Source organism: Anser brachyrhynchus, assembly GCF_964034855.1.
Source record: "Anser brachyrhynchus genome assembly, chromosome: 3".
In the NCBI taxonomy this organism is placed as follows: Eukaryota; Metazoa; Chordata; class Aves; order Anseriformes; family Anatidae; genus Anser; species Anser brachyrhynchus.
Window position 1 is genome coordinate 106,385,397 of NC_137696.1, and position 14,332 is coordinate 106,399,728.

Below are 14,332 nucleotides of genomic sequence, written 5' to 3' on the forward strand. Positions count from 1 at the left end.
TGATGAGAAAGGTTTGCTGGGGAGGGAGCGTAAGCACAGCTGAAGTTGCAGGCTTCTGTAACCCAGCAGGCAGGACGCTCAGCTGGGGAGGTGTAATCCAGAGCAATAGAATCATAGAATCATAGAATATCCCTAGTTGGAAGGGACCCATAAGGATCATCAAGTCCAACTCCAATAGTCCCCTTTCTAAAGAAATCATCTGTGCTTCACCCAGTGGCTCTGCTCTGTGATGCAAAATGCAGAGCAGTGTGGAAGGTTGCATTATGTGCAGATTATCTTGTATTTTACTGTGACATATTGACATCCTGAACTTTTTCACTTCCCTGTAGTAGTAAATTGTGCTTCTCCTGGCAATAGAAGTAATTGCTTTGCACTAAATTATATTAATTATTTCATCTGCTTTGTTTTATTTCATGCTTGGAACTACAGAGCTGAATTATTTCCTGCCATACACAGTTCAAAAGAGAAGAAAATTCCTACTGATTGGAAAAATGTTTTTATTTCAACTGCAGCCAAAGTGTTTAGACAGTGGTTAATTTTAAAGTTATAGCAATGATTTTGTTCTTAGGATTTTTAATGCTGGTTGCTGCTAGTTGCAAGCTTTATTTATTATTTGCAAGCTGATTTATTTATTTATTTATTTATTTTCCCAAAATGGGAATTGTTTTCTGCACAGCTCACTTTTATTAAAGTAGGTCATGGTCAATCTTTTTTTTGCAGCCTATGAACTCAGAACTGGTAGCATCGCACCTGACAGGGAATTGGGGTAGGTTAATTTTTAACTAATTAAAGAGAAGAGACAGTCTTACTTTTCTGTATTCTTAAAGCTGGACTTTCTTGTTCCCATGCAGCCTTGTTTAATGATTTAGGTGCTGCTTTAATGCATCCAAGGGGGGAACTTTACTTGACTATGTCAAAAGTAGAGCAAGAAGAGACTGCTTGTTTGATATCTGTGAAACTCCCATTGCATTAAATACTTATTACCTACCCAGCTAGCTGGTCTAAGAGACCACCCCTTCTTACCTAAGGAGTTGCAACAAGCTCGGATTTGCAGAACAATCATTTTGTGGTCTCAGACTGGGTAGTTCCCAACCAAGCAGCAGCCCCAGATCCTTTGTGCAAACCTATACCAGCCTCGAAAGCACTACCAAATCCAAGGATTTTACCAAAAAATATTTTGTCTAACTAGCACAAAGTATTACCTCTTTGTGTTTTTTAAAGCACCTAAGACCCTCCCTGCTGAATCCAAAATTGTGGTGGAAATCAGGAGAATGGTTAACTGACAACTAAAGGAGACCCAGGATGGAAGAAGTAGGATAAGGACAAAGAATATAGTGGAAATTAAGAGAAGGGGATAGAGAAGGGGTTAGAAAATGGAGGGTGGGAGCATGGAAAGGGGTTGGAAAATGAGAACTAGAAAGATGGGGTCAGCAAGAGGGATCTGTATGAGGACAGTAAGAGATAAAAATTAAGGGGGACATGGAGAGTGGGTGTCCTGCACTAGAAAAGTGACAAATATCTGTACCTTTGTTTGAGAATCAGACTGGTGTCTCCTTTCAAATATTAACATTGAGCATTTTGAGGTGTGCAGTGGGGGTGGGTGAGCATGAAGCAGGATGGAAAAAATACTGAATAAAGCTGGGGCAAAAGGAAGTTGGAAGGAAAGACATTTCCAGCTGTAGCAGGGGAGTTGGTAGAGTTAAAGATTAAAAGTACATCAAGTTGCTAGAAGAAGATTAGGACTGGGGGAATGAGCTCAAAGGGGTTGGACTTTCATGTCTTTCCCAGGATATTTAAATCTTATCTATGCTCAGAGCTACTTTGTTGTAATTTGTGCTCTGGTCCAACTCACTTTAGAAATTAGGTGCACTCACTTTAAGGAGACAGTTGTACCTCAGAGTTTTGGCCAATGTGGGGAACATGGAGACAAAGTGAAACTTCGGGTGATAAACAAGCTAGAGGTAACATACAGCTGAGAAGAAAAGAGGAGAAAGTAGTTGGAGGTTTGAATGGAAAATAGTGAGGAAAAGCAGAGAGTCAGAGCAGTCTGTAACAGGTGTGGGAACAGCTGAGCCACCTGAACAAAATGACTTACACATGGGACAAGTTAACACTGACACATGAAGCAGATTTAAATGGCAGGCCACAATGCTATTTTAACACCAGAATTGTATTTAAGCATACCAAAAGCCTCATGAGCAACTGGCCTTTGCCAATTCTTACCTGTTTGTTCTCTGAGCAAGCTTGTTATTCTTGAAAGCTATTGGAGTTAACTGATGGAAATACCCTGAAAGATGCCAAAACTATTACTGGACATATTTACTACTAATATTTTTGATGCAGGACTCTTCAGATTTCTTCAAGTGGTCCCATATAACTAACCCTGGATTGTGCCTGTGCCTGTTCAGCCTTCCAGCATCTTGGATCCAAATTCTCCAACCCAATAACTGAGCAAACCATCCAGTTCACTGTATAATGGAAGCCATGAAGCATTGGCTCTCATGGGAAAGGATGAAGGAAATTTCTTCTGCATCTTCCCCCTCCTTGAACATGCACAATGAATCTACAGGCCCCTGGCATACCCAGGGCTAAAGGAGTATATGTACACCCATACAATGTTGTATATACTGGAGCATCCATAGCTTCATGAATGTCTCCTTCCTGGCTCTCAGAGAAACTTTCCTGCATCTGCTGTCCTGAAACCAAGATGAAGCATCTGTTAAACCATTACCCAGACCTGGCACATGCTTTGTTTTAAAAAGAATGTTATGGCACAAGCAGCGGAGTGCAAAAGTCATCACAAACTCAGGTCCCCATGGGGCTCTTGCCATCTGCTTGCTAATTATGTATACCACAGCCTGATTGTTGCACAGAAAACAAACATCACTGCTGGCAGCTTCCTCCTGCCATATAAGTACTGCTACTGGCACAGGCAGACTTCCAGGAACATTATGCCTTTTCCTGCCCATTACTGTTGCCACTTTTTGCATGTTCCCCCTTCAAAAGGTAGACCTGCTGTCTCTGCCACCTTCCACCTCCCTTCAACCTGCTTGCACCTGCATTTCCCAGCCTGTGCTAATGTCTCTCTGCCAGTGAAAGTACAGGCTTCCTGTGCTGCAAGAACTTTGCTTGTACTGAGCTAATGTTGATGTAGCAATGGAGTATTTTACATCTACGAAGATCCTGGTAGCCTTGCATAAAAATCACCTTTTTCATACGGCAGATATATTCACTGCCTCTGCAAGTTGTTTTTCTTTGTCTCGGATGAGATCTCAAGAGATGACAGTTAATTCAGGACAATCAGGGCACTCTCCTCTGGTGACCAGTTCTCTGGGAAATAAAAGATCTGTGCTCACCAGCATCTTCTTTCCACTGTTTTCCCGTGTGTATGGATAGCTCTCTCCTGTGCCCAAAGAGTCGTCCAATGGAGGCCACAAGTCCACTGTGTTTATCTTTTACAGACAGATTTGAGAACTAATAACCTGTTAATAACCTGGAAGACAAGGATTTCCTCCCCACAGCTATTAAAGCCCTGTATGATCATGGTGGGTTTGCATGGGCATGCAAATGTGATGATGTTTTACTGATGCAAATTCGGGTGCTTAGATGCTATTACAGTTATGGAGTAACAATACTCAATGACTGAACAGAAGTGGAGGATCTAAACTTCTCTGTGCTTCAAGGGGAAGAGAATATGAACATCACTTCTAGATTTATATATATTAGGAAAAGCTACCTGGCGTCATAAAATTATTTGTTTTTAAATGATGTATGAAGATTGTAAACACAGGACTCCAGACTATGATTAATAATTTCTTCTCTGCCTGCAGAGGGGTGATTTTTTATTCATGCTCCTTCAAAGGTATTACATTATCTTTGTCACGTCCCAAACCTTCTACTGGTCCTGTCATGTACTGTGTCCTTATTTGTGGATGAATACCCAAACCAAACTGATTAATCATGTACTCCTGTTAGAGCTCTGGGAAGCTCATTTTATCTTAGAGAGTGGCTATCAGGAGAGCCTGGGCATGTTATTTGGTGTATTCTACCACACAGGGAAGAGTCTGAGATACTTCCGTCTTTCATGTTGACAATATTCAATTGTACTGAAAAATTGAATAGAGCCTTTTTTTTTTTTTTTTTTTTCTTTTTTTCTCCCCTGGCTGTTTCTCTAGTGAAGACCCTTTTGTTACTTCAGTGCTAGTAAATTAAAACATATAAGGAAATCTTCAGGGGATCTGAGATATGATTATCTCTGTGGTAAAGTTGTGAAAATGGTCTCTGGCATGATTTTGCCCAAAGCCAGCCAATTGTCTGTTAAACAACCCGTAGGCATGTCTGAGGAATTAAGCAAGGAGCAGTTTGTTACTGGCAGTTTAGCTACACTCATTCTGATTGGAAATATAGGAGATTTTCAGTAGTACAGATGAAAGCTATAGTGTCTCAGGTCTTTAATTTACTGTACAGCAGCAGCTTTCCATTCAGAGACTCCAGTGTCCGTGTACAATCTCAGCCACACAACATTGGTACCATGTACCAATGAAAGGCACCCATGTCTTGTATGTTTGTTTTTTTGGATGATAAGAAGCTCTTTGATCCTTGATGACATTACTGAAAACTAGAAAAAAGACCTGGGTATCAAGATGCTGAAAAATAATACAGGACAAAACATGCTGTAGACTTATAATGGTTATAGTCTAGTAATACAAACACTTATGTTACTATGAGTGCATTTAGCAGTGCAATGAACCATAGGGTCAAAGTCCTTTTGGAGGGCACATGGTACCACTATGCTAACAAAAACCATCTATAACCGCTGCTTCCCACAAAACGACATTTCTGCAAAGTGCTTTTTTCTCATTAAAACAAATTTCATTATTTCTGAGGGGAACTATGATCCTCTCCGAAGGCAAAAATACTGTTGTTAAATACCAATGAGCTGACTAGTGCATAAATTTGTTTTTCTATCAGCTGAGAAAGGGCTACATTTTGCTTCAAGGATCAACTGCAAAAGTAAAGAAATTTCAGATACATTGTAAGAAAAAATAATACTTAGATATTTTCTAGTGATGGTACACATAGCAGTATGCAAAATTTCCCGGTGGTTTACAGCAATATACATATGAGCAGGTATCAGCTGATCTGCCAGCTTGTCTCAGTTACCCATAATAAATAACTGCTCGCCTACTATTATGTACCTTGCACCAAGCTGATGGTTAAAATATCAGCTAGCTAGGTGGTTATCGACTGGGGGCTGCCCAGCCTGAGCTCACTGCCTCCAGTTGGGAGGTGGGCCAGAAGCAGATGGTTGGGAGGGGATGGGTACTGGGCATTTAATCTGCAGGTTAAAGCGTGGAGAATATGGGGGAAGAGTGGGGTCTTCTCACCACTGTGTACAGTTCCTGTATTTGTGCTTCTTCTTGCGTAGAGCTGGTGCCACAGGACCAGTTACCGCTACTCAGAGAAATCATATGTGAGAGCCCTGAATTAAGGCATGCCTGGGGGCCGTATGAAAAGCTTTCCTTCTCTTTTTTTCCTCATTGTTCATGTAACGTCTTTCAACTTTTAATTGCTTTTGCTACTTGGAAGTTACATTTTATTTCATAGATGAAGTTGCTTAACTCCAGTACAGCTCACAGGTATTGTATCTAGCCTTTTTCTACAAAATTGAAAATTGCTCCCTGTGGGCTCTTTTTTTCCAAGTGTAAATATTCAATCGCAACAAATGTCGTTCTCAGCATTTTCTCACCAAACCAAGCCCCTTCACTGCTTTAAGTCTCACTTTTGTTAAAGCTTGCTCCCTATCTCCAGACCTCAGAAGCGGATATGATGAACTTATAATAGTGTTATCCATTCCATACATTGACACCAGATCAATGATTTTTATTAATTCTCTTCCTACATCTCAGGGGCACACATTAGTTTCTCTTGGTGAAGCCCTACCTTGAAAAACTACTTAAAAACTTACCTGTGATAATTCTTTGCTGTGGTTTAGCCCCAGCAGGCAGCTCAGCACCACCCAGACACTTGCTCGCTCTCTCCAGGTGGGATGGAGAAGAGGTAAAAGTGTGAGAACTCATGGGATGAGATAAGAACAGTTTACTAGGGAAAACAAAGGCCATGCGTGCAAGCAAAGCAGAACAAGGAATCCATTCACTGCTTCCCATCGCCAGGCAGGTGTCAGCCACTGCCTGGGAAGCAGAGCTCATCACATGGAATGGTTTCTTGGGAAGACAAACAGTGTCGCTCCCAACGTACCCCCCTTCCTCCTTCTTTCCCCCAGCTGTTATTGCTGAGCATGACACCACATGCTGTGGGACATCCCTTTGGTCAGCCCGGGCCAGCTGTCCTGGCTGTGTCCCCTCCCAGCTCCTGGTGCACACCCAGCCTCCTCACTGGCAGGGCAGCATGAGGAGCAGAAAAATCCTTGGCTGTGTGAGAGCACTGCTCTGCAACAACTGAAACATCCATGTGTTATCAGCATTGATTTCGTCAAAAATCCAAAGCACAACATCATATGAGCCTCTGCAAAGAAAATTAACTCTATCACAGACAAAAACATGACATTCCATTATATCTTTTCCATTATATCTTTTTTTTTTTCCTGAGTCACAGGTTTTCAAGAATATCCCATCATGTCTACATTACCCACACAATTAATTTTCAAATACATTGCCTTTTATTTGGCTGCATTGAAAACATTTTGTTGGATTTTTCAGTATACCATCGTATATATTATTATTTTTCCTCAATTCACATATGAAGACCTTAGTGAAAAATGAGTTATTTTGTTGTGACTATCTATATATGCTTTTATATGTACACCTACATACAAGTACCCACACAGACACGGACTCTCTTGTGACTTCAACTATTTGAACTATTCTCTTCTTAATCTTTCATAAAGTGCTGATTTATATTAATATTCATTTAAATATGGTGGGTTTCATTCTTGTCATTAGTTACTATTTAATGCTACAAGCCAGGTAATCCTCATGTTCCTTATTCGTGTGTATGTTTAAACACAAAAATGAGAAAGCTGTAACATCTCTTGTTTTTTTTTCAGCCTGAGAGTTTATTTATTAAGCTGCAGAATGCTTCAGACTCACCAGGGCATTAACAATAACAGCTCAAGTTCTGTGGAACCTTGACGTGACGTCAGATAGCCAAGATGTTTCTACTACACAGTCATAAGGCTCACTTGAACACTAAATGTCCCAGAGTGGTGCTGTGTGACCTCTTAATATTGGTGCTTGTGAAGAATGTTTCATTTAACTTCTTCAGACCATTTACTTTCCTGATTTGAGACAGACTAATGAAAATTTGAAGATGAATTCAGAAGCATACACATTTGCTTGAGTGCATATAAACTTGGCTGAAAACAGTTTGAGTATCTCATTAGTTTTAAAATGTGTTTTTCAATTAACAAAATGCGTTTATAGTGTAGGATGTGTCTACTGAATATCCATCTAATCATCTGGTGGCCATCTTGAGAGATTCTTTTATTGCTTGATTTACTAAATAGAAGTCTAATTTTTCACTAGGTGTTTCCCTTTATTACCTCTTTCTCCAAACTGTTTCACAATTCCATCTCTGTAATGATTTCTTACTGTGTGAATATCTAATGTTGCCTAAATCTTTGAATCGATCAAAAAATTAATAATTTCAAGTTAAATAATAAATTTTGGAATGTCAATGTCATGCTTGGGAAGCCTACCAGGCAATTCACTGAAGCAGACCAGTAGAAAACATTTAAGTGTAAGAATGAATTCAAGCACTGCTGCTACAAGTTATTGGAACATTTTTGTCCATGGAGACACTTGCACAACACAACCTTGAAAAATGTAATCTCTGATTTTGGGAAAAATATCCAGCTAGCAAAACTCAAGCCTTTTAGACAGAGTGGATAGAGATTAAGTCTCTTCAAAACAGGGTATACCAATGCTGTCATACTGAGACACCTGAACCAGGTAATAAGAACAGCTGGGAACATACATATACCAAAAAATGTGTGTCATGGTATATAGCATTTGCACTTTTCACTGTAAGGCCAGTTTCTGTCCAGTCAGGATTCTCTGCTCCTCTCCTTTTATAGCTATCTATGTCATTTTCCTGAGCACTTTTACTACAATACCTCTTTTTATTCTTTCACATGATGGGTACAAAATGGAAGCGTGTTGCCACTGCTTGAATTTTTGCAGTAACTCAGTGCTGGGAGGCAGGAGGTGGAAGACACTGGTCCAGTTCTTGCTGCTATCCAAGGAGCTTCTCACATGAGAGATCCGCGTGTAATGGTTCCTGCCAGGGTTTCTGTAAATATTTCACTCATTGCAAAACACTACAAAAAGAGGACAGGAACACCCCCCATCTTTGGGCACTTTGAATATGGCAACAAATAACTCTCTGTACCCGCACCTCCCAGTTTTCCTTTGGGGATCTTAAATCCTCTTGTGTATTTGTCAGTAGTCACACTGAGATCCTCATTCACAGGCAAAAATTGGTCTGCCATAATTGTATTATGTGGTCATTATTTTTATTTTACCAAATCAAATTTTGTTTACTGTTAAGTTACAAAAGATCACATTTTTTACCTTGTAAGTACTTGATCAGCTTTATGACTTCATGATATATGATGTATCTACACACCATCCTTAAATCCAAGACATCATCTTCATTATATGATACCTCTGTGGTCTCTGCAAGAAGGACATGCATTGTAAGAAGTCAGAAATCTTGCCATTAAACTTTCCATTAAAATGATATGTCTGAAAAAGACAAAATTTGGTCTGAAATCAATGTTTTATTGAGATGGAAGATGTTTTTGTCTCATTTTTAAAATGTTTTGTTTTGTTTTGTGAATCAAGACATTGAATTTCAGACCTTCTATATATTAAAAATTGTTCATCTATTCCACATTCTTCCGCATAAATCATAATTTGCTCTTTAGTTATGGCAGAGTTTTCAAACAGCGCTTTGCAAGCTTGTCATGAATTCAGATGCAAGGAATAGAATGGACTCTCCTTTGCAGCTGAAGTTACCTTTACAGCCAAATTTACCCTTACAGCCTCTTAAAGTCCTTAAAGCGACTAAACTCATGATATCAGTGAAGCCCTAGTAAATTCTCCTTGTAAACTACTTTTCTTTAACCTTTTTATTGAATTTTTTTTTGACTTGGCAGCACTTTGCTGAACTAACTGGAAAGAGACTAATTGCTGTTATTTGTACAATGTTAAGCTGGAACTTCAGCAAAATTACTTCAATTAGAGTACTGTATAGTTACATGCACTTTTTGCTTCTCCTCTGCAAAAGTGTTCATGGAATTTTAATAGCCAGAGGAGATCAGAGACTAATTTTTCTACAACAAGTTAGACACCCATAATAACAGTGTCCTTCACACCAGGCTAGAGCCCAGGATTGCCACTAAATGCTGCAAAATAGTATAATCTATTATCAAAAATAGCTTCTGCAGCTGCACAGATATATCTTGGAGGTCTCTCACTCTAATCCACTGCTTATAAGAACTGAATATAAGAATGATAATGCCTCAGAGAGCCTGGTGAGGCTGCAGGCTGTTACAGTGCAAATGCAAGAGTATTTCTGAATTTAGAGAAATATGTCTGTTCCCTGTATCAAACAACAGTTGAAATTGCATAATATTTTAAGTAAGATATTTTCTCTGAATACTCTAGTAAGTTCAATAACAGGATTCTGAATGAGCTCCAGTAAGAATAAGAATACAACTGCATTTCTCTACACTGGTCCAGTGTAACCTATACTTCCCCCATGTTCTAAGTAAAACTGTGCTTGAGGTTCAGTGGGCAGTTTAACATTTACACTCTTATATTAAAAGCACAAGTTGCGATACAAAATATACTTACATCATCAGATAAAACAAACAAAATAGATGTTGCCTTTAAAATTTTTCATTACAGATTGATTTACTGCATCTAGCAACTTACATTCCGCTGTTGAAAAATACTTCAAGCACAACCGATGAGCAGAGGTTAGGATTCTTAAATAAAAATTGTTGTAGGCAAGCTCTTTTTGAACTAAATGGGAACGTTTTAATTTTGGACTGTGAAACTGCAGAAAAAGCAGACCCATTTTGACACTTTTAAGAAAGTCTCTCAAGTGTCAGAATAGAAGTGAGACCTATGATACTTGTGAAGCATGTGAAAGGATACAGTTGAAAGCTCCTTATTCTATTAGGTGTTTGAAATGGATCTGCTTTTCTCAATGATTTGCTGTGCCATATGTTTTATGTTTTCTCGTGTAAGGAAAAAAACTTAAAAGATTTGCAATTTGGAATGGGATTAGAGAGGTATTACAAGTTTGACTTCTTGTCTGCAATCTTAAAACCCCCATCTAAGTGGCATAGACCTACTTATCCAATGAGGGTCTGTTTATCTTTACTCTCTGCTTACTTTTCACCCAAGTTCCCTCGTCCTTGCAGGGAACAGAATTATGGTGATATTCCTTAACTGACGTTTGCTGTAATAATAGCCTTGAGTTTTACCTCCAATTTTTTCACATGTTCATAGTTGTGTTTTTTGTTTGTTTGTTTGTTTTGTTTGGGGTTTTGTTTTTGTTTTGTTTTGTTTTTTTACCACCATATGCTATGTACACAAGCTCCAGGATGCTCCCTGCTACCCAACCCCTACTTATCACTCATGGTAGAGATCAAAGCACTGATCTTTGGCTCCACCTTGTGATTTCCATCTCAAGACCAGCAAAGATGAAATGAGGGAAATCTCAATTCTGATTGCAGGGCTGAAATCATCTTTCCCCCTACATAGTAAGAAAAAAAAAAGAAAAAGAAAAAAAAAAAAAAGACAAGCAAAAAACAGACAGGTAGATTCCTTAGGTCTAAATACTGACTTTCGAATATGCACTGGGGTTGAAAAAGTATAGCTAAATAATAACAGGTAGTCTTAGAAGTGTAAAATAAGTTATCTAAAAGAACAAAACAAAATAAAAAGCCCTGCAGGAAAGTTGGTAGGCGAACCAGGGACTATCAGCAGAGGTTATAAAGATTATTTTGATAAAGTGTTGATACTAGAACACAGAAAAAGGAGCACGGAGTTGCCTTCTCTTCCAAACTTATTGGCAAAATGAACAGTGTGCCTAGAAAGTACTTCTGTAAGTAACATAGCAATATAATTTTATTTAATCTGAATACTTTTCTCTTGCATATCCTTGAAAAAAAATCTGGTATTAGAAATGGCTGCAAAGGTAGTTCTTGGTTCATTAACAGGACAAAAATAAACAAGTTAAGTGTTAACGTCAATTTCTGCATTGTGTGAACAGACTGTAGCCAAAAAAGTTTTTTTGAAATCATTTGCACTTTTAAAGCTTGAGTGAGTAGCACTGCATCAAGCTGATAGTGTAGGCTGGGCCCCTGGAAAGTACTTCACTTTCATATTTCAGCAGAGTTACTGCCATCAATAAAGTACAGAACTGTGGAAGATCAGATCCTCAGCAGACAAAAGGTCAGACTGTGAAACTTTTGCTTGCCATTTTCCAGAACAAATTAATCATATTAACTTGTGAAATATAAAAAGGAGTGCTTTCACATTGATTTCCTTTGGGTAATATTACTTTCCTGAATTTTTATTTGAATTATTCATTTTTTATTTTTTTATATCGATGGAATAGAGAGCTAAAAATATTTTAAATCTTTCAAACTCTGATCACAATATAGCTTACGAATAATATTATTTCCTGGATAGATTATGTATGTATTTGCACTGCTGTAATATCTACCAGCAAACCAGTGCACTGAAATGGAGAATGTAGCTCTTATTTGCGATATGAGTATATTCATTGTGCAGCTTTGAGACTATGATTATACATGGATAGGACTATAAACAGTTCTGATAGATTTTGTTCTTAGTTTTTCCATTTTCACTGTCTTATATGCAAAACAAAAGTTACAACAAACCTTGCTAATACACAGAGCAGTTCAAAATGACTGGTAAAATATTGCTGAATTTCTAATATATATGCTAAGTGCTAATGTTAGCAGAACATATTAAGATATTAAAAAAAAAAAAGTGATGTAATTCCTTGTGCTAGAAGTTTTTCAAAAGGAAAAAAAAAGTACTAATGAAAAAAGAGAAAAGGAACTACAATTATTTCTGAAAATTAGTATGTTGAATTTCCAAAATATATTCAAACACATGGCTACAAGTCTAATTTAAAAGTAAAATTTACAATATGCAAGAAGTTATTTATAGTATGCCTTATAATTAGCTATAAGATGAAGGCATTTATTTTGTCAATAGTTATCTCTTCTTTCTTCTAGATGAAAGTGTTCATTATTTTGGGAATTTCAGCGGCTATAGCCTTCACAGCTATTTTATTTTCTTTCCTTCAGATAGGCAAAGATGTCCTCTTTGGTAAGTAATATATAAAATACCTGTTATTTCCTTTTGTCAGTGATTACTATTAAGCTGAAAATACACTTAGACTGCAGACAGTTTAGCAATGGCAGTTTAACTTAATCTTTTTTATGTGCAAAATACACTGATTTCTGTAAGAACTGTTTCATGGGTGCTTTCTTTTAAAATGCAGGTTTGTAACTTGCCAAAAGAAAACACTGGATGTGCAATGTATCTCAGTTATGTATTCTTTGAGTAGGAGTGATTTAACTTTCTTAGTAGCATCCATAAGTCAGATGTAATGTTTACAGGCATGATTGACGGATTTCTTTCCCAGAGTGCTGATCCCTACATTTACTAACCCTGGGCTAGAGTCAGTTGCCATGGGATGTCCCACCTGGCATCTTACACCTGGCCCATGATCGTGCACATCTCCAGTGGGTCTGTTATCCACTGGCACCTTGCGGATAGTGGGGAGATTTTACAGCATCTCAGGCTGCAGAAGTGCTTGTGTTCAAACAATGAAATCTCACCTTCTTAAATACTGGAGCTATTAATTTGCATCTGTTCAATCTAAATCAGTGATATTTAATAAACTAGAAATACAGTAAATAGGAGGTTGAATTTTAAGAAGAGAATTTCACAGAGACTGATTTTACAGTGAAGTAGGGCAGAGATTGTGAAGAAACAGAATTTTTCAATCTTTACATTTTCTTAATTAATTTTATAACTGCAGATATGGTTTGGAAGAAAAAGTTATTAGGAATGTTTTCATCTCAAGTTAGGGTAGAATCACAAATAAAATAAAATAATATCCAGATTATTAAAAAACAAAACAAGAAAAAAAATGAACCAAACCCACAAGACATTGCTTTAGATGACAAATCTGTTTTGATCCCCCTGGAGCAGGGGACCAGATCTATTTTCCATAGTTACTTCTCTGATTTTTCTGTATGAATTGTTTGGAAAGATATAGATTAAAATGAGGTTATATTTTATGTTAGTTAATAAAAAAATGAATATATTTGAACTGTAAAAAAATGGAATAGATAGATTTCATATGATTCTTTTATTTTTATAGGGAGTGTCCTTTGGTTTAATGGGAACTATACACACACACACACACACACACAAAGAGCAAGAACTGCATTTCTGAAAACACTGCATTAGTGACAAAATCATACTTCTAAGTAAAAAAGAAAGAGAGACAGTGTAATTCAGGTATAACAAATGGATCTTCTCTTCAAGATTAGCATCTAAATCAATACCACATGATGAATAGTACTTTGAGCAAAATACATTTTGAGATAAAACTCATAACGGTAATTAAAAATCCTGCAATATTAAATTCTAGAGTAATTTATGGCCTATAAAGATCAGTCTTGATTTTTAACTTAGACTCCAAAATATTTTCAGATGTAAGAAATCTGAACGATAACATTAAATGAATATATGAATATATGAATATTTTACCTTATGCAGGTAGAAAAAAAGTGAAATAACTGAAATTATTATTAGTGAAATAATTGAAAAGTGAAATACTTGGATGGTGACAAGATATTTAAGACAATGAAGCAGAATTTTGCTTTGGAAAGTTTATTTCTCATCAGACTTATTTTTTTCCCTTTATCTGAGCACCTGATTCAAAAAATAGATTACAGAAATAACACAACATGGACTACCATTAAGATATGACACCTAAAATTGCACTGTGCACAAATGATGAGCAATTGTACATTAATGATTGTTAGTAATCATTACTTATGATTCATTTACTAAGAAAAAGTTTATTGATCCCAAGGAAAACAGATAGAAATTAAACCACTGTGTTTTAAACATAACTGATTCATTTAGTATAAAACTAGATCTACATGAAAGGGGAATAAACTATATTCCATGATACAAGCATGCAAAATAGCACAGATGAAATATTATAAGTTTCATCTATTGTT

General features: G+C 37.2%; 1 protein-coding gene across 1 annotated transcript in view; it reads left to right on the forward strand.

The window, feature by feature from the left end:
- Window positions 1-1,909: 1,909 nt before the first annotated feature.
- The window catches only part of TPO (thyroid peroxidase), a gene marked incomplete at its 5' end in the record, with an annotated part of 52,974 nt that continues 40,551 nt past the window's right edge, over window positions 1,910-14,332 (forward strand). Inside the window, one exon of the mRNA XM_080588602.1 lies at window positions 1,910-2,003. Coding sequence (XP_080444728.1) covers window positions 1,910-2,003 — 94 coding nt within the window. The remainder of the gene's footprint in view (window positions 2,004-14,332) is intronic.